At 38.4% G+C, this 25,085-nt stretch overlaps 1 protein-coding gene across 1 annotated transcript in view; it reads right to left on the reverse strand.

The window, feature by feature from the left end:
* The window catches only part of PTPRN2 (protein tyrosine phosphatase receptor type N2), a 652,515-nt gene that overhangs the window by 242,902 nt on the left and 384,528 nt on the right, over positions 1–25,085 (reverse strand). The window contains exon 12 of the mRNA XM_071560012.1: positions 2,702–2,766. Coding sequence (XP_071416113.1) covers positions 2,702–2,766 — 65 coding nt within the window. The remainder of the gene's footprint in view (positions 1–2,701; positions 2,767–25,085) is intronic.

A 25,085-nucleotide genomic window follows, 5' to 3' on the forward strand; every position in this document is an offset into this window, starting at 1 on the left:
AAATGTTTTTCTTGAGATAGAGAAAGTCAGAGATTGAGGAGGTCTTAGAAGCATTTCTCATCTCCACAGAGAAAGAGACAGTTCCTTTCCAGCACACCCAAGGCCTGGATAGTCACTGGTGGCCACACATTCCTTACTGAGGGACAAATCCTGTTATCATAGATCAACACCTGAAGCAGATTCCACTGTCCAGAGCCACACATGAATTATTGCTGAGCTCAGAATAGTTCCTGCATTTGTTTATACAGCAGCTCCATTTGCCACTAGTATCTCAGTTATATTTCTCCTGTGGTATTTCAGATATGAAACTTGCCTTGCAAAATCAAGCCCTTTTATTTTACAGGTCTGATAGTGAAGATTATATATCCATTAACTTTGTCATGCATCTCACTGACTGTCCAAACAAAAAGACATTTCTCATTCTCAAACTAAAAGTTTTCTAAGTACTTTTGACTTGAGGATCTTGACTCTGATTTACCACTACCATTACACATAAGTCCATTCCTAGAGTGTGAAGTAAGATATCCTTATTCAACAAAAGGGTCCTTTACTATGTTTAAATATGTACTTACTATTATTTCGATAATAATTATTTATAATGGTGAATAAAAAACAAACTGCAGAATTGGATTGCAACACTTGGATTTAACTTGAAATACCCTGAAACTGATATTCTGTCAACAGAGAAACAGCTTGGTTACAGCACTCCTTTATTTTTCATGTAGGTGAGGCCACAGAAATGTATTCACTATGTACACAATCACATCTGACGAGACTTAGAAAGGGGAATGTACACAGCTGTGAGAAATCACATCCAACAAAATTTATAAGGAGCTGAATAAATGTTCTTCATCATGTTACTGTTTCAAACCACTTGATTCTTTCTCTGCTGATCACCCTCTATCAGATATAACCTGGAATATATTTAGGCCAAAATGTCTGCTTCCCTTGAGTTAACCAGTTCTCACTTTTTGCCTTCTAAAAACACATTTGGCAGTGTATAGAACAAACTTCTATGAAAGTCATCATTAGTCCAAGTAGTATCAGTAGTTTTTTTAAAGGAATTTTTTTGTAAAGAGTAGTTTTTTAAAGCCTAAATATAGGAAAAGTGAGTTCTACAGTGATTTTTACTAAATGAAACACAAGAATCAGACTGGTGAGATCTCTGGCCTAAGAACTCTTCAATTTTTCCAGTTCTGTTGGCTGGCCTTAAAAACTAGGAAGTCCTTGAGGTTATAGCTCCAGCACAGCCTTAGACTACCATGGTTACAACAACCCTGTTACTGCAATGTGGATTAATGATGAACTGAACCAGTGACAACTTCCTGCATTTCAAATATCCAACAGTTCATTCTTTCCCCATTGACCGCATGTAATATAACAATAAATTTGACAGTAAGCTTCTGAAGTGAAGTGGGCTTTCATTTTCAAGCTGACTTTGAAGCCACCTGGAATTAATTCAATGTCTGGAATTGGGAAAAACTCACAGAAGTATTCCATTAGCATAAGGAGTGCCATTGGGTGAAATTTTACTGAATCTGTAATTTTACTGAGTCTTTGCCACAGTCCTGGTTCTCCTGTTATTTAACAGAAACCAGGGGTTGCAGATAACACAAACACAAGCTTCAGTCTGGCTTGGAGTCAGGACATTGCCTAAGGTGCACAGCCACGCTCCAGGATATACCTCCCAGTTCCTCAGGTTATGCACCCTAAACAAACATAGCTGGTTAAATCAGCTTAGGAGAGATGATGGCTTTCATTTTCTGATGACTTCTCCTATCTTTGTTTCCAAGTTCTAATTCTTACAGCTTTGGCCCTGAGCATCACAGAAGGTCTTGGTATTATTACCTCTCCAGAACCAAGTCTTTTAGTAACATGAATGAACTTGCACAATGAACTTCAGAAATCTTGTCAAGGTAAGTTTCTTAGGCATGAACTGATAAAAATTAGAAATATAAACCCCAAAAATCAGTAAAAAAAAAAAGAGAATATATTCCTACATTATTTTTAATACTGAGAATAATGTAATCACAAGAAAAAGGCATTTGTCTAGCCCCTGTGAGCATTCACCACCAGCAAAACTATTTAAATTAAAAGGAAAAAAAAGATAACTGTGTACACAAAATTAGCACGAGAATTAGCAATCAACTGTGGTTCATACAAGGTTCTTAGCAGATAGCATCATGTTTATTAATAAATGATGAACTGCTTAGTGGAGTTTTTACTTAGTGATATCACTGTAATAACAGACACATGTTTTATTTATGTTTCAAGTTATATCCAAAACTAAGCAAGCCATTCACTGTCAGATTCTCTCAAATATCTGAAGACTCTTTACCCCAAATTTAAACTTTCATTGATCTAGATGAGATAGCACTCCATCAAAACCAAGGGGAATAATATGGGGACTTCAGTTGCCATGCTCAGCTTTGGGGATTTTGTTCCTGGGATACAACAAAGCCAAACACTGCATTTCTCAAAGCTGGCTGCAGTGTTCTCATAAGGATGGTATTTTTTTCTCTGTGGGATACAGTGCTATTTGTGAAGCAGATTGTATTTTGACAGATGCAACTGTATCATAAAAAGGCCCTTAGCACTATCAGACTGGTAGCTCACAAAAATTCATGAGCTCCAGGATTTCTTAAAAAAACCCAACAATTAAAACTTTTTTGAGAAGATAAAATGCCTCCAAGCCACTTACCTTCCCCACACCAGTCTGCAGAATTTTCAGTCCAGTTGTTCTTTCAAGCTTCTCTTTGTTTATGGCTGTAAGGAAAAAATAAGTTTGAAAGAGTTGCAGGAAATCTGGAAAATGCATGATTTTACAGCATTTGCAACCAACCTTTTTTCCTTCATCAATATATTCATAACGGTTCCTATGCCTGTCACCTATGGAATACCTTTTCCTGAGAGCAGCTCTGCTAGTCAGCTTTTTGAATGCACATTTATGCTATTAATTGCTCATTATGACATGAAAAACAAAGCCAAGCTAATTCTATGTCCCTTGTAAACACAGCATCACACACATTTAATGTGTATACAAAATATGCTTGGAAAGTTCTCTTCAGTGGAAACTGCCCACTGTCTGCCTTGCATTGAAGAGCAAGGCAGCACCTTACCACTACCACAGAACTGCCACTGTGTAGGAAATTTCACAACAAATACAGACTCTTATCTAGAATGGAGTATAAAGAGTTTATTTCACAACACCAGGATGCAATGCATGATTTTGTTTGGTTTTTTTTTAGTTTAGTTTTTTCATATTTAATTTTTTCATATTTATCAGCTTCTGTATCATAAAGACAATATATCTAAAAGAACCCAATCCAGCATAAAACAGCTAGATGAAGGTAGCAATCTAATAATCACTATGGCTACAACATTACTTGCAATTCAAACATGCCCAGGGCATGAACTTGAACATTGCTGTACAATTGCCCATACTTTTAAATCTGTGATCTTCACATGATTTCGGCCTTTGACCATCAGTAGTCTCACAAAACAATGCCCAACCACAATTCTGGGATCAGCAGAACTATATTATTCCTAGCTGAGTATGTGGGTAATGACATCCAATTTTGGTTGGGAATACTTTAACCTTCTAGTCAGCTGGACTTGTGGCCAAAACCCAGGCACCTGGCTTGATTTATTTATGAGCAGAAATGAAGCCTGGCAGACTTGTTAACCTCTCCTTCCTTTAGCTGCCTAGTCACTGGCTGTGTAATCCCAGTGAGTCATCCTGATTCTCTCTGCAGTGCTTGGGAAGGGCTGGACATTTAATACAATGAGTCATCCCACTATTTCACACACATCCGCAGGCACCTCTCTCTCTCCTTTGATTACAGACAAAATTTGGATAGATTTGGCTTCTCGATTTAAGTTGCCTAAAGGAAACCTTCCTACCAGAAAGTTCAGGAACTGTCCTGGAACATACTGTGCACTGTAAATTCACATGAAAATACTTGAAGGCATTAACATATTTTTCTTTCTTTTGTGAAAGATACTCTTTAATTGCTGCCATTTGAAACATTCAAAGCAGCTCAGATTGCAGTAGACATTTCTCAGAAGCAAGATTATTGTGAACTGATACTTTTTTTAGTTTCTCCAAAGTGCAATACAAATGACTCACATTTATTTCAGAGCTGAGTTGGTTGATTAGGCTCCATCTCACCTCTTAAGGAAAGATTTTGGTAAGAGTTTATATGTGCAAAGACTCAAAAAGTTAAAGCTCAAGCAAATCTAATAGAGAGAAACCTCTCTGACTGCCTTAAGCAAGGGATGAATATTGCCCTCAATGTAAATACAGATGAAAGCTCTGTACACCTGTTAGACCCACACACCTTTATCTTTGCATCTTTTTGATAAGCTACTGATTAAGCAGAGAGGAATTTGCAGTTCCAAGCTAAGAAGCTTGAGTGCATGTTTTGCTGGATGACAGCCTAAAAACTGCACACAATACTCACAGCACTTAATGTCTATGCCCTGCTTTACACATTCACAGACACATTCATTCTACCCAGAGTCACAGGGACCATGGGAGAAGGAGTTGCCTGAGAGATGAGGTCTGATGCTACGTTTTGCAGAGTTGTACATGTTGTGTAGTACGAATTTAAAAAAAAACTAAGTAAATCTTTTTTTCAGCCTTGAGATGGGCTCTGGAGGATGCTGTTTCACTGGTCGCTGATGACCTGCCTGTAAATTTCATTGCAAAGGGGTGCCACGGTACCACACTGACCACCTCACCCCAGCATACACTCTAAAGGCAGATTTCTACCAAGTGCAAAAATACAGAGGTTTTATAAAATGAGAAAGCTCCACAGTCTCCTTCAAAGAAACTGAACGGTCCAGTAAATGATTCTTTGGTAGCCTAGGATAAAGAAAACTGCACAGCAGAGTGGCTACAAAATAAATGGGCATAAGTAAACAACAAGGCTTAAATCCCACTGTGTAATTTCTTACCACATGAACAGTTAATAGAAAATATTGGGTCTGCTGAATCACTGAATTTTATAATTACTATTACATATTTGACCTCCTTTTTATAGGTTTCCTGCAGACTTTAATTATGGAAGCTTTGATATTAAAAAACAAACAACAAAAAAAGATTTCCTTATCCCTTCTTTGCCCTTGATACTGGCTGAAGCACAAAAGGACAGGTCTGACAGCCATGCTAACAGATACCCTGCCAAAATTAGGAGGCATGAAGGCACGAGGTGTTATTGATTAAATCATAAGCGGAAAATGGTCAAGCTCAGGCACTGTCAGACTGTGCAGAGAGACACAGCAGAGTCTCCAGTGTGTTCACTCCAGGCGTGTACAGGAGTGATTTTAGCCAACCTTGAACTCCACAAGCTGCTCAGGAAGGTCAAAAAATTCTGTCAAAAATGGTGCTGAAGCTGAAACACTAACTACATATCGAACAGCTGCTTCAAGCTGTGGATGGGTGAATATAACTACTTAACCTTTTCTATGCATACTATTGTGGAGAATTTAAAACAATAAAACATATTCAATATAAATAAATGGAAGAAGTGGCGGGAAAATATATTCAGCTAATAATACTTTGAAAATTGTCCCAAATTTTTAGAAGTATTTTAGTGTATTGCCTGCTAGCTTTTATTCAGATATAAGTATATAGCCACTGAAGTTTCTGTTGCAAATTTTGTGGAAGTGGAAATCATGATTCTGGTTAATACCATCAAAGTTATTTTTTTATGGCCACAATTTAAAATCCTGTAATAGTAATGGAGAACTGACAAAGTCATAAGAAAAGGGGCATAATAAAAACAGCTATTCAAAAAAAGAAAAAAATTAAAAATACCCCAATAAAATCCCCCCCAAAGCAGTTAGCAACATATATAAATCCATTTTTTAATCTTCCACTGAAACAAAAAGAGCTTCCAAACACACACAAAAAGGAGGCCTTTAAATTAAATTCACTAGATGAAGGATATGCAAATTACCTGAAGAAGCGGGGCCCTATAATGTTCTCAAAATTCTGCAATAGCCTATTTAATTAGTATTTTAATTTATCAGAATAATTCTTTGCACTTGACAATTTATGCAGTATTCCATATAATTAAGCACGTAGCTACAGTGGAATAATTTTGCCTGCTCTCTGTGTACCGGTTATTTTAACCTGAAAGAGTCTGTGGAAGTCTCTTCTGTGATCTAAATTACAATGGGGACAACTTAATGGCTTTGCTCTATTAGAGAGTATGATGAGGGTGTTACTGAGTGTTTAAGGGGAGGAATTGTCACTGCTCAGACTTCACTAACCTGAGGGAGGTCTGATGTGCTTTCTGAGGGCAAACGTTTATTTCCTTTAGCAAAGTTATCTGTCAGTGGCACAGTCAAGAATTTGAGTGTGTAGTTTTGGCAGGTTTGACCTCAGAGTCCATCAGTTATAAGATGAAGCAGGTTATGGAGGGCTCTGAGCAGACCTCCAGCCTCATTACAGACTTCTGGAAGGAGGAAACCCTGAGAAACACAGGGATAACACAGGTTTGCTGTAAAGCACATTGCCAAGCACAGCTGCACCCTCCTTACTCGTGGCAACACACACTGGCACAAGGGAGACAAGGGGAAGGGTCTCAACAAGAGGTTTCCTCAATCTGCTTCCCCTCTGCTGAAGGATTTAACTGCCCAAAGAAGAAACCATCCCTAAATACAACAAGTATTTGTGGGAAGATTATGTCACCCACAAGGAAACCTTGTTCTTCTGCTGTGTGTCTGACTTTGAGCACGTGTTATATATAATTAAATGTAGCAAGAAAGTACTTATGATTTCTCTGACCTCTATTATCTGTCCATTTTAGAATAAGCCAATTCATGCCCTAGACTCGCTAACTATATCGACTGGATGTCCAGTCAATAAAGTGATGGAGGGCAATTAATTCAGATTTCCTGTGGGCTGTCAGATAATTCTACAGCCACTGTCTTCCATAAACAACCCAATGTTACAGTGGGTTTTTTTCCCACCTCATTCACTTTCCTCTGTTTGAAGTACTTTAAAAGTATTTAAATGGATATTGAATCAGATACTTGGGTACAACCATGTTCGGGGAATAGACTTTCTAGAATATAAGACAAACTCTCCTTGACTTTGTCTACAGGGTGGCAATGAAGATTCTGTGCCCAGCCCTGGGAACTTCCTCCGGGGCTACAGCCTGTGAATCTGTACCTTTTCTGCCTGGGCAGAAGTAACAACCAACTGCAAGTCAAAAACACAACCTGGAGCATTCAAAGTGCATCACCTTCAAACAAAAATTACTAATCCAAGATAAAGTGAGAAGGGTGCCTTTACTAAAATTTTCAATGCAATTAGTGAAGGACATGTACACAAGCTGCAGGCAAAAGGTATTTTGTCTTCCAGTCTTTACAGGGTGATGGCACAAGTGAGTTGCTTCATGTGTAATTTCTAGCTAACTGGCAGCCAGGCCTGGAATGGAAATGCTTGCAGAAAAGTCAAAGCCACATCACTGTGCTAGCAACAGCCCGCTAAATATTATGTCATATTCAATTTTCAAGTCATTTTTCAAATGATTTTAATTAGATATTGTTTCAATCTCATGTGCATTAATTTAATTTCTGATATCAACATTTCAGCTTTCAATCTGTTCAGATGCAGTACTTTGCTGCCTGGAGTAATTTAAAATATTGTTTGCATCTCCATCAATTTTGAGGGCACACATCCTTTACAACCTGCTTAGCCAATAAAAGCTGCAGATGGAAATCCAGACAAGGCTCACTGCTCCCTGTGCACCTTTGCATTCTCACAGGTTTGGGTACACGGCAGCTAAATCTCCCTGCTCACAAACAAGGAATTTTCCACCTCTGTTTGTCTTTAATTCTGTTCAAAAATACACACAAAAACTCTTTGTCAGACAAAGAGCAACATTGAATGTTTCCATAAGAGGAAAATTGGGCCATACTTGAAGAGCTGTCGAGAGCTATATATTTTCTTTGAACTTATTCACCAAGACAATGCCACTTTTGCCACTCTAACCCATCTTATTCTTACACCCATGGTCAGGTAATATTCAAGGATAGAGCAGCAATGACTTGTTATATCAGGACCTCAGGTAGCTATCTGTTTGCATAATATGTATTTTAAACATGTTCTTTCTGCATGACTGCTTGCATTGATTTATTTTCACTTATTCAATAAATAACTGCTCAATTGTATGTTTTCCCTTAACTTTCCTTTAAAATGAGCACACTGCTATTCTAAAATCTGATATTGAAATTGTAGTAAAGGAAGTCGGGATAATGAAACCACATTTTTTTAATATCTCTGGAGCTTTTTTGCTTCTTGGTGGAATCCATCTCTACTAACTTCGCTCTCTCAACAAAGAAATTAGTGAAGGTTTCCCACCAGTCAGGAGAAGCAAATAAGTATCACCAGATATTTAGTTATCCCATACTGAGATGGGTATAATTTATTCATCATATATAAATATATGTCTGGAAAGGCCTGCTTTTGTTTTTGAAGCATGAACAAGTCCAGTTCACATGATATGGAACTGTAGAAATGAAAAAAAATTATCTATTCTTGATATTTTCCTTTTTTTCCCCCAAAGCTTTGGGACCTCATTATCAAAAATAACCTCCTAAACAACGTAAGGAAATTGTTGTCTATCATTAGAATTTTGAGTACTAACAACAAAAATAAGCATTCTATGGATAGGCATGTTTTAGAAATACACAATATATTTCAATGAAATCTTAACAGTGACAACTTTTAATGTTATTGACCAATTTAACAGTGACAATTCAATGCTACACATCACTTGACAGAGTGCAGTGCATGTATGTGTAACAATTTGCTTGCATACTAAAAACACTTATCCATTATTTATAGCAAAAGTTCTACCAATTCAGCCAGTGTTAGCAGAAAATGTAAAAAAGGAGTGTCATTCCACTTTTCACATCAAAATTTGTTCACGCAAAAATTCTTTGACTAGTTTCAGCTCTGTATAGAAAATTAAGATCAAACAACCTGCAGGATGTTGAGCTGAAAGTAGAGTAGAACATGCTACAGCAGACCAAAGTGCTTTGACTGCCAGCACAAGTGCAGGTAATGCTTCTCTGCAAAGTTATTGCTGGGATGTTTACTAATGTCTAGATTAACTTTTCATTGTCCTTTTCAAAGTTCTACTTAGTTAAAATTAAAGTTCACCATCACTTGTTCAGCCTTAGCATTTAAAAATTAGAAACTTGGGGTCCCAGGGGATAGGCGGGTAAGAAGGACTTCCTGGACTTCTCTCAGCCCTTTCAGTGCAGAGATGTCTTTGCCTCCTCATCTTCACCACACTGTGAAAACTCACAGTCCATTAAATAAGCTTAAGGCCACAGCTTCTTTCTTTTCCTTTTAAATAAACATATTTTCAGAATAACATTATAAAAGAACAGTTTTTCTGCCTTCTCCTATTTATAGTCAAGAATTCAACAGATTGCTCTAATTTGCTTGTGCTGAAAATACTATAAAAATCAAACTGATAATAACACTTACTCAGCTTTTCAAGGGTTGCTAATATTCTAGTTTTGTATCTGCTTTTTTGCTTCTATTTGAACATTCTCTCCTTCCATGTACCTCATTTTGATCACTGAGGGTACCCATTGCATCTCTTTTTTGTGTTTTATTATTTTTAAATAAGAACCATCTGTCTACTTTAGTAATATAAACTTTATGTAAGATCTGTTCCTTATTCTTTTGATGCTTCAGAGAAAGAAAAATTATAAGCTTCTGTGACCATCTCCATCTAATAGGAAGAAAAATTACTTTCTTAGTGTCTAGGAACAGTAGTAGATAAAACATATTTTCCCCCATTCTTACTTTTCTAGCTCTATTAACTGGGATGCTTTATAAGCAGAAAGAGCCATTGATGTAATCCAGAGGTTGCTACCTGTGGTTGTAGCTTTGTAGAAATTTAGGAAACTCAGTTATCTGGAACTTAACTGACCTTCTGTGGTTTCTTCAGAATAGATGATGTGTCACTGGGGTAAGGGAAAGGACTAAACCATCCCTCCAGAAGTCTACCAGCCCTTTTTTCTAGAGTTTCCATTATTTTTTTAACAAAAAAGAAACGGAAAGATTCTGGAAAAGAAATCCAAGAACAGTTGCGCTTTTAAAGAAATCCACTCCTCCCTAGGGTTGCCCTGAGTACGCTGATCCTCTTTCATATTATAAAATAAAATATTTTAAAATACCCATAATGGATTCTATTTATTAATCCTCACCTTTGTTGTGCTCTACTTTTTCAGCACTCTCCTGCTTGCACCACTTTGAGTCTTCTCATATAAACAGCCTGAAATGTATGAATTATTCTTACACTTATTTAAAATCTGTCAAATCTCTGGATGGACACTGTAGTGCATTTGCACTGGTTTATGAAAAATTTAATGGACACTACCACTAATTCTCAGCATGCCAAACTGTTATTTTTAATAAATACACATTCAAGAACTGTCATTTTTTTTCCCAGTCATTTCCTCAGTTAATAAAATAGCACCCTGTAGGTTCATTTCTTTAATGATCCAAAACACAACTTCGAGACACGCTATTTGTTATTCATCTACAACTACACTTAATGTCATCCTCGTGGCACAAATGTAACAAGACTGAGTTGTGAAAACATTAGCAATATTTCAACTGACTGGCTCACTAAATCATGAATAACACAGCTAATGCACAAGGTCATTCACTAACAAAATCTATTTGCTGTGCCTCAGAGTAAAATGAAAATATTTATTACCAAGAATGCCATGAGTAACAGGAGTCACAATAAAGCTTTCAGGTGAGAGCGAATAGGGACATGTTAACTTGCCCATTGTTTCTCACAACAGTTTTTCATAATTCTGCTTTAATGAAAACTCTGAAGGCTACATGACTACTTTTAAAAGAATTTCTGGAAAATCATCAAGAAGGGGAAGAATCAGTGAAGCCTCCTTATAGTTCAGAAATAGAGGCCAATATTTTTTAAACAAACTTTAATAAAGCAATAAAACCCCATTATGTTTATCCTTGGATGAGAGGAGTGCAAAATAAAGAAGATAAAAGCTTGCCTACAGAGATAACTGGGTCCTAAATGCATTTACAGAATTTGCATGTGCCTGTGTCTTAGGGTCTGCACATTTGATGGGAACGAGGAGAAGGATTTAACAGGAGAGAGATGAGTGTGTGAAGGATGGCTACTTTGCAGATTCTGGCAAGCACTAAATATTATGCTTATTACAACCTCACCTACAAATGCTTTTCATGACCAGGACCACTGTGGCAAAGACACTGTGCAAGCACAGAACTAAAAAGTGGTTCCTATGCAAAAGAGCTTATGTCTACCAAACTGGTGGAGACAAGAATTGGCTACAGAAAGGAGTACAGATAACAAGGAATTGATATTAGGCAACAGAACAGCAGAATGCCAAAGCTCATCCATCCATAGAACATTCTTTCTCTTATTTTTTGGCATAGGAAGTGATGTGATCAGCTAAGCCTTATAAATCCTTTAAAAGCTGCAGCACTTTCACCGTTTCACTGTTAGGAGCAGAAAAGACTTATTGGCAGGATTTAAAATAAGGAGAAATGGCAGGAAAGGACACTCTGATCAGCTCTCCCAGAAGTGCTGGAAGCAAAAGCAAAGCTTTTCTTTTCTGTAAATGGTGTGACAGAGGTGTCTCCTTTGCAGAAGACTTAACCCAGTGCTTATTGGCATGAGTTTCTGCTGGCACCAGCCCTCTAACACCAGAAAACATTTTTTGGGACACCCCTTCAAAGTGGGAAAAAAGCAGCCTGGGCTGTCCCACTCCCTGTGGTGCCAGTTCCATCCGAGTGGGTTACAAACCTGATAATAAAGCTCTCATTGGCCAAAAATGCTGTTCTGTATCTCAGACCTCTGTGCACTTTGTGGGAGAACAGTACATTCCAAAAGAAAAAGCATTTTGCCAAGCTGGGTTTTTAAAAAGATATCATAAGCAACTGCAGAAATATTAGAACTAAAGAGGAGAGGTGAATAGACAGAGGGAGAGGCTGTGGAATAATACTGTGAATCAGAAGTCTGCCCTGCTGGTAAAAGTGTCACTGTCCATCAAAATGCCAGATACACACTCTTGTGAATAGCACCCCTTAATTTTGCAAAATGTGCATCATTAGTAAAATATCTGACCTTTAAACTAGTTGAGCCTACCTGGTAAATTTTGACTGACATGGTTTAGAGTGTGACCACAGGAGCAGTTCCACCAGCAGACAGGAGACAGCAGCAACGTCTGTCAAGGGTGTTATAACCTCTTTCATTGGCACTGATGCATTGAAAGGAGGACACTGGCCCACAGCCTTTATAAGACTGTCAGACTTGTATGGATTATGCAATTTAACACAGAGAAATCATTACTGCATACAATTTTCGATAAATGTAAATGAAATGCCTATCCCCTTTATGCACACATGGGCAGAGGTCACTATTACAGTGCCAGCAATTCCAAGCAATTTTTGCATGCTAATTTCTGAAAAAAATTAGCACAACAGCTCCCTTATGGGGTGAAAATCTATAGGAGAGTTAAAAGCTTGGTGATACGTTTTCTGACTTGTCTCTGACTGCTGTGTTTGCCAGGCAGACACTCCTACCAAGACAGGCTGTACAGTACCTAACCCTGAGGCTGTGCATGCAGCAATCCTTGCAGGGGTCTCCCTGGCTGTAACACAGGCTTGTTTCCAGGGTTTCCTCCTCATGGAAATATATGGAAACTAGCCTCAAAAGAAATATTTGCTACTGAAAAAGAAAGGTGGCTATTACAAGGGCAGTACAGATAATGACTTCCTCAGGAAATAAGTTTGTGAGAAAGTGGTTTGCATATTTCTTGACCCTCTTGCTTTTGTAGACTGCTGGATCCGTGACTGATTTCTAAAGGAGCGGACGCTCTTGTGAAAGCCTTTTAAATTCCTTTCTATACATTTCACATATTAGAGCCCTGTACTTTATAAATACCTACAATAATCAACACACACACACACATAACATGCATGTCTCAATATTAAGATACATACATATTGCTTATTCCAGCCACTACTGTTCAAAACTGAATACAGAATAGTAGTATAGGCATAAATTAAGTATGAGGTATACATCTCCACCAATGAAGATTAATGTATATTATTATCCCTTGACCCCTTCTTAATGTTCCATTTTACCATGTTTCTAAAATATTTATACCATACAGGGTGTTAAATTATAGCAATTAAGGCCATAGTATGGTTTTATTAATATTTCATCAAGAATGTTTCATAATTTGAATTTCCCTGGTGCCCTTCTGTTGCTTTGCTGAACACTGTGGGGATGAAGGGCATTTCTGTCTTGTTCTTCTTCATCTTTGCAGAACTTTGCCAGCATTTTCTTTGTGTAGCCAGATGCAGTGTTTGCAGCCACTGCTTTAATCCCTGGTGGCTGACTCATATAATAGTTTCACATTCGTTATTGCCAGTTCTGAGTGTGCGAAACAAAGGCATTGGAAAATCAGAGACAGTCCAGAAAGGGCGCTAAAAGGACTGGAACGTGAATTCAAGGAGAGGCTGAGACCACTGGGTTTGTTCAGCATGGGGAAGGTAAGTCCAAATGGTAACTTACATGCTGCTGACTGCTCCTTGGGCAGGTTATGAAAAAGGTGAAGACAGACTTTTACAGGGACTCACACCAAAACGACTCGAGTGAAATTGCTACAAAGGCAATTCTGGTTGGACAGAAGGAGAAAACTATTTTCTTGGTGATGACTGAGCACTGGGACAGGCTGCTCTGAAAGGCTGTAGAATTCATTGACATTTCCACAATTCAAGTGGAACGGGGCCTCAAGAAGACAAATTTCAGATTTGGCACTGCTTGAGGCTGGTTGTTGGACTCAATGACTTCCAGACATCCCTTCCAACTTAAATTTTTCTGTGATTATAAATATATATAAATAACACCTTCAAGGAGTGATTCTTCACAAGAAACTGTATAATTCCATCCTGATATTTCTGAGGTACTGATAAACCACTCATTGAAATAGGTTCTGCATCTTTTTATGAGGAAACCTGCTGCCCTCAAAGCACCATCATCTCTTAGACCTGGGATCAGCAGAGCATTTTTATTTTGGGATCAGTTTGTTCTTATACCGCCAAGCACTTTAAGACATGTTCAGCTGATGAATCATGAGCCAAAAGCACTGGAGCGAAGTGAAGAAGAGAAACAGAAAAATTTGGGAGAATTCAATACCAGCTAATATTTGGGATTTATTGCTTAGTTTTTGCAGCACACAAATCTTCATGGTCATCACAGCAGAGCTGAACTACCTCATGGCAGCAAAACTGGAGACATTGGAAAGACTAAAAATCAAAACATTATATGAAAAATGAAAAAGTAAAAGGAAGATTTTTTTTTTTTGAGAAAAGAAAGGTCTCTTCTTGAAGCAGTGTAATATCACCTTATAAATGACAGGTGGTTAAAGGACCCAAGTGGGTTTTCTGCCAGCCCAAGCACAAGGCAGGCAGACACCGAGGGCGAGGAGGGAGAGGGATGGACTCGTGGAAACACAGAGGGATGGGGGTAAGGAAAAAACTACCCAGGACTTCAGATTAGGTTTGGCTACTCCCTGCATTTTGCAATCTGTAATTCAAAGGCGGTTTCATAATACAGTTTTAGATACTTGAAAATTAGGCATTTAGTAAAAGTTTCTTGCCTCCTTCCCTTATGATTGATAGAGAGGCACTTCCACAGTGTCAACAGGAACAGAATGTCACCACCCAATTGACGTGCAGCCAAGATACCCCAAGAGCAGACGGGGGATTGCAGCAAAGACTCCATGAACTGATTTGCAGAATAGAGAAATAGGTAGGTGATCTTTTGAGAAAGAGGGTTCCCAGATTAATGGGTAAAAAATCAAGATGGAAAGAAGGGGATAGCCCTGCTAAACACAGCCTTAGTCAACCAGACATGAAGGGTAAAATTTTGCAGCTGTGTTTTCCCATAGTTCTGAGAGTGTAGTTTCAAACTCAAAAGTAATTTTGGGGTTTTTTCTGAATAAAAATTCAGTATTTTATCCTCAACCCATAAATTTTATTATTTTATACAGTCTAGAATATAACATAGTAGTGAGTAATACTAACATAGAGCGTTAAGAAAAATTAAAGAGAATAGAGAGTAAAAATGACAGTTGTAAAATATTTCATTTATTTTAAAATGTCAAGAAGGGTTTTACTAAGTACAGACTACAGCAACCATTTTGTTTTCTGATTCATTAAATTGTGTTTTTGTACTGCAATTATGTTACATTAAATACCTTATTATATGGATTGTTTCATTCAGTTCTCACAGCCTGTTTTTAAAATAAGGGAATACTAAAGTTTTTTATTTTTCCATCTGGAAAAAAAAAGGCAGAAGTATGTGTGTTATAAGAATCAATTCTGATTAATTATGAGGAAGTACAAGTGCCTCCAGGGTTATCCTGAAAGGATTTGGTTGTCGTGGGAATTCCTATAAATGGAGGAACCATCAAAAGAGCAGTTCTCTGTATTACATGGTCACAAGAGTAACTCCTTCAGGTAACAATGGGGAAAATATAAAGAATGAGTAATTTCAAGCAATTAGTTTCACCAAAGATTGAATGAGAAGCTCAATGTCCTTCTGCCTTACAAGAGGAGTTGAAAGAAGAAAGGAAGCTTGTTTTCCATGTGTAGGATGGGTGAGGGAATGAATGAAGATTATTAACAGGTTGCTACATCTCTTGCTTTTGATGGCCAACTTAATCAGATATTCTGTAATTTTGTATCTGGATAATTCCTTGGGTCAAGTTAGAAATTCAATACCTATAAAAACTCAAATGCAACAGCTAAAAGCACCAAGGTCTTGGAAGACAGAGATACATGTAGAATGTAATTATATGTAAAGTGTACGTGTTTTGTTTGTATGCTGCATGGTGCCAGAATAGAACTGGCAAATGTTTGAATATTCATGAGATCATCAATATCTTGTGAAACAAAACGCAATAAAGGACAGATGAGAAACAGAGATAACAGGGAGAAGATGCACCTTTTTCATTTTCCTAATTCCACACTGCTTAATGATCTACCCATCTATTTTCTTATTTAAAAATATCAACAGCATGTTTGATATTATAAATAACATTAAATAATAGATGCTAATAATGTATTACACTCTTGCATTGAACTACAATATTTAAATTAAATCAAAATATAGTAATACTTAAATAATGATTAATTTTAAACACTTTTAAATATAGCATTGTATTACTTGTTGCAAATTATATTAGTAGCTAGAATACTTTAAAGACATGAGCCTATCTAAATTACGGACACTGCTGACAATTCATTAAAAAGAATCAAAATACACCACTTATTTCGTAATTGCAACATATAAATACAGTTCATAGAATGGCATCTACCTCTGTTTTTAACTACCTTGCTATTACTTGTGCAATTTTATTATGCACTTTGTCCTAGTTCAGCAGGTGAGACCAGTTAACACTGTGTGTGGGTGAGCAAAGCTGTGTATTCTACCCCCTCTATTCATTTCCCAAGGACAGTGGATGATTAGCAGCACTTGCCCGGGGAGTCATTAGCACCTTCACATCCAGCCTGGGGGGGCATGGCTGCTAAGGGCCATCAACAGTTCAGGGATACCCCATGACTCCAGAGTTAATCACCCATTGTGTGAGTCCCGCCCTGGGGGAGGGACTGGATGCTCCCTGAGGGTGCATAAGTGGTGGGTAAGAAGACCTTGGGAACTTCTTGTCGGATCCAGAGGAACAGCAGGACCTTGACAGGAGGAGATCACCGCTCTTGACCAGACTACAGCCATCACCTGCACCAACAGGTTTCTCACTTCCTTTTGCTTTGGACTTGAGGGAACCACGCAAGTCTCAGCACAAGGGCCAGCAAACCCCTTTGCGTTTGTGCCCCAGGACACTGGGTTATACTGCTGGGTTTTGTGAGTTGAAAGCAATTTCCCTTTGTGTCAGCGTATTTATTGTAATATTATTATTAAATTTTAGCCTCTGACTTATATTCTCTCTCGTGGTGAGTTCATTTCCCTGGCTGGTTCACCTTTAAACCAGAGCACACTTGAAATCTGCTGTGCCACATTTTAAACTTATTTCAACAGAAGTAGTGTTAGAGTTAAAGAAAAATAGCAATTTTATACAGCCTAATACATCTGAAGGGAAAAGCACTCAGAGTATCTAAATATGTTTTCCATGCACAGTTTGAACTCCAGTTGTTCAAAGTGAAGTGTCGCCTTTGGTGTGGAACATGAAGTCCTTGGGATAGAAGAGCAGAGCAGCATCAAAGGAGGACCCACCATCTGATGCCACAGAATGCATGTATTGATTTCCTATTTTGAAAGGCTTCCTTTACCTTGAATATTTAGCATATCCAATGAAAGTCTGAACTGACCCCAGTGAATTTAAATTCTGCTTTAACTAAAATGTAATATTTGAGAAGGACATTCCAGTTATTCTATTATTAGGCTTGTTATCAGCAAACAGGGTGGTAATTCAGAGACAGATATATGACACATTGGGCATTTGGACCAGAGAGATTACAAAAACTACTAATATTACTTGTATTTACAAATGTCAGTAGACTGTGAAGAAGAAACTACTCTGAAATCTCTTTTATAAAGTAGGCAGAGGTTGCTTTTTTAACATCAATTAAGTTAAAATACTTAACCTATTTTTCCTGCCATTTAATATTATACAACCTATTTTCAGCCTTCAACAAATCACAAAGCAATTAAACTGACTAATGGATTTAACTTTGGCATTAGGTCTTTTTCACACTTGTAGTTTTTAATTTTATTCACTGCTTAGTTTAATTACTAATTAATAATGACTTTCAAAGGACCATGATCATTATTATGGCAAAATCAAGAGACTCTTGTCATATTCAAGATGCTGATCACATTTTATACCTGCATGCCAGGTAATAGCAAAAAAGTGGTTTTATGAAAAGTGTTAATAAGTAGATAACTATCCTTTATTTCCATTATTAGCTTTTCCTTCAAATGTATTTCAACATACCTGATTCTAATTAACACAATATTTGCCACTGTTCATATATTTAGCATCTGAAATACAGACAGTCAAGCTCCCTGGCAAAGTCTAGAGCACACACTTGAGGGAACCTAAGATGCTGCTAATAAAGGTTGCAGCTGGTAGTCCTTGCACAGAAATTACAAGTGTGGAGCAGAACCCATGTTTGTGTGTGGGCTGCCAAGGTGAAATGCTGCATCTTGGCAGGCTCTGCCCTCCCTGGGCCTGGCAGTGACAGGGGACGGCTGGACACATGCCCCGATCTGTTGAGCTGCCATGGCAATGATAGCCCTTGGCAAAATGAGTGAGTAGGAGCCATAGATAACATTCCCCATTTTGCAGCTCGAGCTATCAGAGTGTGTCTGCCTCAGTCCCATAGCTGAAGCCATCCCCGAACATCCCTGCATCTAAATACAGCCCAATTAATCTCACTTTATTAAGAATTCAACTCTGAAAAAAGCATGTTTTCCCTACAGAGCTCACATTTTTTTCCTGTTTTGCAGTTTTGTTTGAGCACTCATGAACAAGGTATAGTGTTGGTTACTTGGCTGATGAGAGCAAAGGTGTCTGAACAATTTTTTGGTTATGATCACAGTATAAAATATGAATACAAATTCATGTGAAACTCTTTTATGTTTGTAAGTTGTCCCCAGCAGCTTGGTCTTTGTTAGACCTAACTGGAAGAGTACTTTTCTGTGCATAATTCTTAGGTCATAATTCAGAAGTTCATCCCGGGCTGAAATTTGGTGTGAAGTTCTGATTTCCTCCCTGATTTCTCTGCTGTGCTCCATCTGGGTGCTGTCAAATGGGAATCACACCCTGTTGGTTTTTTAGGGTCACATTTTCATAGGCAGTCAGTTGGATTCACTTAAAACATAACTGCTGTACATCAATTTCAGTTATACATAAAAGTCATATCAAGCTGCTTCTGTTTTGTGATTGGAAAGAAATTGCATAATGTAGACACTTCCCCTTTATACAGCAATACTTGTGTCAGTAAAAGTCTTTGTCTTGCGTATAAGAAAGGAGAGTTGTGAAACAGTGAGATGAAAGTGATATGCTGGAAGTCACCAAGCACCCTACTGCCATAAACAGAATCCTTCATGGTCCTGTCAGCTGTAAATATTGCTAAAAATACTCTAAGTTCCACCCCAGCCTGGAATTTGTAATCAAACACTACCACGGAGCAGTTCAGGATAAAAAGAAATAAAATTATAGACCTAAAGACATCAGCTGGGCCAAATACTGTGTTGGTTTTTTGTTTTGCTTTGGTTTTTTTTACCCTCAGCTAGCTGTCTTTTTCCAAAGAAAGGTAAGGAAATTTCTTATGGGAAAATGTGAAATCTACCTTTGGGAAAACAGCAGCAATCCATGCACAAAAATAAAATTATAGATTAACTCAAAGTTTCTTTATTATAAATACATCTAACAATTGTTACTTTGAGCCCATTTAAAAGTGAGCTGATAAAGCAACATTATTTCTTAGACTGACAACCAGCTTACTGGATTTCAGAGAGGTCAGAGGTTTCCTTGTTTATTTAGCTGAAGTAGTGTTTTAGCTCTCTGATCTCCTTGGGCTGTCGTTATTATTACTCTTCCTTGAGTTCTGCTTTTCAAATACCTTGTCTCCAGCTCACTTTGCATTTCCTATTCAGCAACTTAACCCTACAGACAGTTTATAAAACAAGATAAAATCCATAAATTAGGCGTCCATGGGTGCCTGTGCCCTATATCTTTGTCAAGGATGATCACAATCAAACGCTTGTTTCTCGAGACAGCCTGTCAGTGAGCACAATTACAGGTTTTCAACTTGCCCTGCCATAGCACAAGGCAGAAGGCTCTTGTAGCAAGGGAAATAGCTTCATATCATTCTTCACCTGTCTCTTTTCTGTCTATCTTCTTCTTTCTATTTATTTTCTTTACAAATTGTCATTAATACTCTTTTAAGAAAATGAAACTTTATTAAATATGCAGTATTATATATTTATATTCCTTTATGGGTATGGTTATTTCACAGACAGTGTAAAAAATTGGAGTGAGATAGAGAGCTAAGCTGGGGGTAACCCAGGGAGTTTGGCAGCTCTGTCATGTCACCACAACAGAATGGAGGCCAGTGAGGGCCACTGGTTCAAGGTGGTACAGCTAAGCTGTGAGCAGCACCCCCTGTGGTTTAAACCCTCTGAAACACTGATATCCTTGGGATCCATTATTTCTAGATCTGAAGGAAAAATCCTGATATCACAGTGTTTAGTGCAGAAATTTTACCATGGACTTCACTGAAATCTAAACCCACAAAATTCAACTGTGGTTGGGGTTTTTGTTTATTTTTATTTGTTTGGGGGTTTTTTGTTTGCTTGCTTTGTTTTTTTTTTTTTTTAACATTTCAGAAAGACATGCTAGAGATTGACAATGTGACCTGCAACTATGTCTCCTGGCCTTTGGACAACAGGAAAAGTGTATTCAGAAATAGCTTTCCTGTTAGTAGGGACAGTTTTTGGATTAATGCTGTGGACGATTCATCATCTGAAACAGGACCTATTACAGCAAACTCCAGATTGTGCTCTGTTGATTAAGGAAAGATGATACTGATACAATAAAAGCCTGTATACCTGTTGCAGTTTAGGAATGGTATGCCCCAATTTAGTGCTCCCACTGAAACCACAGTGCCACCTGCTCGGTCCCCTCCCTGCCCCTGCCCTTCCCCCTCCAGTGGGATGCAGAGGAGAACGGGAGGCACAACAGGCTGAGATAATAACAATGAGATAAGAAAAAATGAATAGTAATAGCAACAGTAATGATATCAAAAGTGTACAAGAGAGGGAGAGAGAGTGAATCACTTGAAAAATGCTCACCATGGAGCTCAACCCAACCTGGCCACAGCCATGCCATCATTCCCGCTCCCTCCAAGTGGGAACCAGCGTTATCCCACCGCTCCCTCTGCCACACTTAACTGCAACTGGAGAGGGCGCTTCTCCCTGCAAGAGACTCCCTTCCCACCATCCCTGGCATGATGTGAGGTGGTTATAGTGATGCCTCAGGATTTTAGTGTGTTTTTGTAGAGTTTTAGAATCATATAAGTTGCATAGATTCTTCTAGGTTGCTCACATCCTACAGTCAGTTACTAAAGCTCTTTCTCACAAATTTTGAGCTTTCTCATGCCCTGCCAAGGCTACGGTGTTTGTGAGCAGCTACCTGTAGATAGTGAGAGGACAAAACACAAGAAGTCCTAGAGGTCCTGGAAGATCTCCAAGGGGCAGTTCTGAGGACCCCTATGGGTGGAGCACAGAGGGAAACAAAGATCATGGTTGGTTATTGATATCTCATATGTAAATTACTAGAGAAGTTACAAAATTGCATCATTCCTGGTTACAGTGATGCAGACCTTCTGGTCTGTGCCTTGAAAGCTTCTAATAAAGGTAACCTGTAGGTCTTTCTCCATTAAAACTTTTTGAGTGTCTAGTTTCACAGGAATAGGCAAAAATAGAACAATCTCAGGGTCCTGGTCATGCTCCCTACTGGCTACTGCAAAAATTAACCCTGTCCTGTCTGGAACCAGGATAATACCACAGGTCATTATGATGGAGTTGAGTGGTGGGAGAGAAAATTTTTAGATTTCTGAGAGAAAATGGATACATATTTAAAAGATCCATCCCAAACTGAGCCTTAGTACATTGCCAAAAGGAAAAAATAGGATGATGCTGCATTAGTTTTTTTGTCTTTTCCTTTTAAAATCTTCCAGGAACCAATAAATATTAGGAAATTCTGCTATGTTCTGAGCACATTCCTGTGCCTCAGAGCCCTCTTAGTTCAATTTTGGAGCACTACCTAGAGTACCCACATCACATCATTCTTTGCTCCTATCCCTGACATGTCTCTCTCATCCCCCTCACCCTCGCATGCTCCCTAAGGAGTTCTCACTGGCCAGGCTTGAAGTCTCCTATCAGAGTCACTGTGCCAAGAGTCTCCAGGTACATCTGCATATTTAAGATTCCTTTACTTCTCTCTCTCCTTGCAGCAAAGAATTCAGCACTGCAGTGTCTCCCACCTGTATTTTCTATCTCTTTCTGAAAGGAAGCAGATTTGTTATCTCAAATATGAGCAAGCATCTAGGCTGCCAGGCAATGAGCTGACACAGTACTACTACTCAGTCATGAATTCCAATGCTGGCTCCTGGCTGTCACATTTTCTGTTTTTCCAGCAAATATTGCCAGTTGCACAAATGTTATTCCACTCATAACAGGCCTCCAAGCAGATTACAAACCATTAATTAATTCCCTTTGATTCCAACAATTCAGACAATTCTTCACCTTTGTACTAATACGCTCACTGAGACTGAAATGTCTGAACTTAAATTCATGGATGCTACAGGAGATCATGTCAAAAGTCTTGTTTAGGTCAAAGTAGATAACAGCCACTGTTCTCTGCTTATCCACAGAGCTTGTCATTTCATTGCAGAAGGCAATGAGGTTGGTCAGATGTGGTTAGCCCTTGATTAATTCATGCTGGCTACTCCCAGTCATCATCTTGTCCTTCACGTGCCCAGTAATAGCATCCAAGAGAACATACTCCATAATTTTCTCAGGGATCAAAGTGAAGCTGACCAGCTTCTCATTTCCTGGATAATTCCTTCTTGCTGTTTCTGAAGAAAACCCCAGTTCTTAAACCCCAGTTTTTACAATTTTCAAAGAAGATAGAGTGGCCTTTCTGTGATATCAGCTACCTTTCTGAGCATCCTTGTATGCAACTGTCTTGACCCATGGACTTTCCTGTGTTTAAATTTTTTTAGAGATCTTTGACTCAGCTGTCTTCTGCTATTGCAGATTGTAGTTTCTCTCCTTGAAAACTCTCTCTGTGTATATTGGCTGGGGAGAATTTCTCTTGCTGCAAGTCACAAAGAAGATACTGAGCAGTTTTGCCTATTCTGCATTTGGCTGTTTGTATCACCTGCCCCATTCAGATGTGGGCCCTGGTCTTCTTCTTTTTTTTTTTCCCCTTCCTTTTGCTTCTAATGCAGTGTTAGAGCCATTCCTGTTAGTCTGTCCTTCCTATATACACCCTTTTTGCACTGGAACTCAGTCCTCACTTCCCAAGACAATTTCCTGGTACAACTCACTTTCCTGAGTACTAGGAAAGATCTTGTCCTTTCTGTCCCTGGATACCTGCCAGCTCTCCTGAGCTTTTTTTTCATTTAGAGTTGCCTCTCAAAGGATCTTGCCTACCAGTTTCCTGAAAGGCCAGAGTCTGATCTCCTGAAGTCTGGGGCCTGGTATGTCTTCCTCATTCCCCTCAGAATCCTGAACTCCCTTATTTCATAGTCACGTATTAGCATATGCTTAACACAATTATGTATGTTGATGTGAGTAGAGAAATGTAATTTAAATTATTCTAATGGACCTCCATTTTTCCTTCTCCATTAAAAGTAAGTGTGTTTGGACTGCATTCAGTGAATCCTGAGCCTAGGAAGAGCCATGAGGATGTAGCATCAGGTTCCCTGTGCAACTTACTCACATTGTACAGGGGTACAAGTCTGGGATAGCCTCCTGTTGCCTTCAAACCACCCTGCTTGTGACCATATTTTTTAACTCTCACTGCACTCCCTCTCTGGCTCAGTGTTCTGGCTCATTAATTACAGTAATCCATACCTTGGCACTACACAGTGCCATTTACCTTTTCTGCAAGGTGTTTGCTTTTAAATCATACCAGTTGCACAGCTATAAATTAATTAAATGTGAGACAGGAGAGAATCAAACCAATGGAACACAAAGCTATCATGACTGGGGTGTCTACAGTTTGGAAAAACTGTTTCTTCTTGGTGAGGCTGAATCCATCCAGAATAGCACACTATTTCACTGCTTCACAGCATTTTCCCATCTTACCTTTCCAGAGAGCTTTAAATAAATTTTTGTAGTTTACCATATGTGGGGTATCATGAAGTTTGTTCTTTCTAACTTATTCTTTGTGAGGATTTTAAGATTTTTTTTTTTACATGCAGCATCCTCTAAATTAGTCCAGGCAAATGACCCAAAGCAAGCAAAGGCAACAATGTCTGAGGCCTCAGAGCTCTTGTGGTCTTACAGCATTACATCATCTCACAGCATTTCAAAGTCTTCAAACAAGTATTCAGCCCGTCTGAAAAATCACTCAGTTTTCAGGAACCAAAGCTCCAGGGTTTTTGATCTCAACTCTGTAAGTCTTTCCTTAATCTTAAAGGCTTTAGATTCAGTAACTCCTTCTCTGTTGATAGACCTTATTACTTGAACATGCAGGGTCAAAATCTGAGATGACTCTTGCTCATTTTGAATAACTCTATCTGCTTATTTATTTATTACAACTATTTTTTTTCTTCTGAGGACATCAAGGAACTGCAAAAGTATTACTCCTTTGGTCTTTCATTACTTGAAGCTTAGCAAGAGGTTATTAAAGTATTTCAAATAAATAAATGTATCATTAAAATTATCAGCATATGACCCTTGATGTTCTAGCAGTTCCCATAACCTTTTCATTAGATAGGAATAAACACTTTGAGAATTGTTGTATAACAAGCTGGTCACAAAAGAAAGTAAATGACCTTAAACCCAGAAATTTAGTTTTTTTTTTTTTTAATTAAAAAAGAGTTTGTAAAATAAACAGTTGGGAATTCTGTGTCTCCAGAATGCAAGACGCTTACAGCTCTAGAAGAAACTATGTAGAACCCTCTCTATGAATCAAGCATGAATGTGTTCCTGATCTTCTGCTTTGCCTTTACGTTGCAAACACCAGTCCCCCTCAGAACTTGCCTCCACCCCACAATCCTCATGACTGATGAATCTGTTCCTGAATGGATGAGCCAGAGGGGAAAGAAGAAAAAGGCTCAATGTCAAGCTGCGAATGAAGGTAGCATGAGGCAGGTTTGGGAAAGGAGAACCTTTGCTAGGGATTTGAAGTGAATAAGAAGAGAAATTTCTCAAGGAAGCCCATAGAGATTTCTATACAGCCCTAGGGTGGTATTGAGATAAGAAGCATTAAAATAA

Source organism: Pithys albifrons, chromosome 7 (assembly GCF_047495875.1).
Source record: "Pithys albifrons albifrons isolate INPA30051 chromosome 7, PitAlb_v1, whole genome shotgun sequence".
Taxonomy (NCBI): Eukaryota; Metazoa; Chordata; class Aves; order Passeriformes; family Thamnophilidae; genus Pithys; species Pithys albifrons.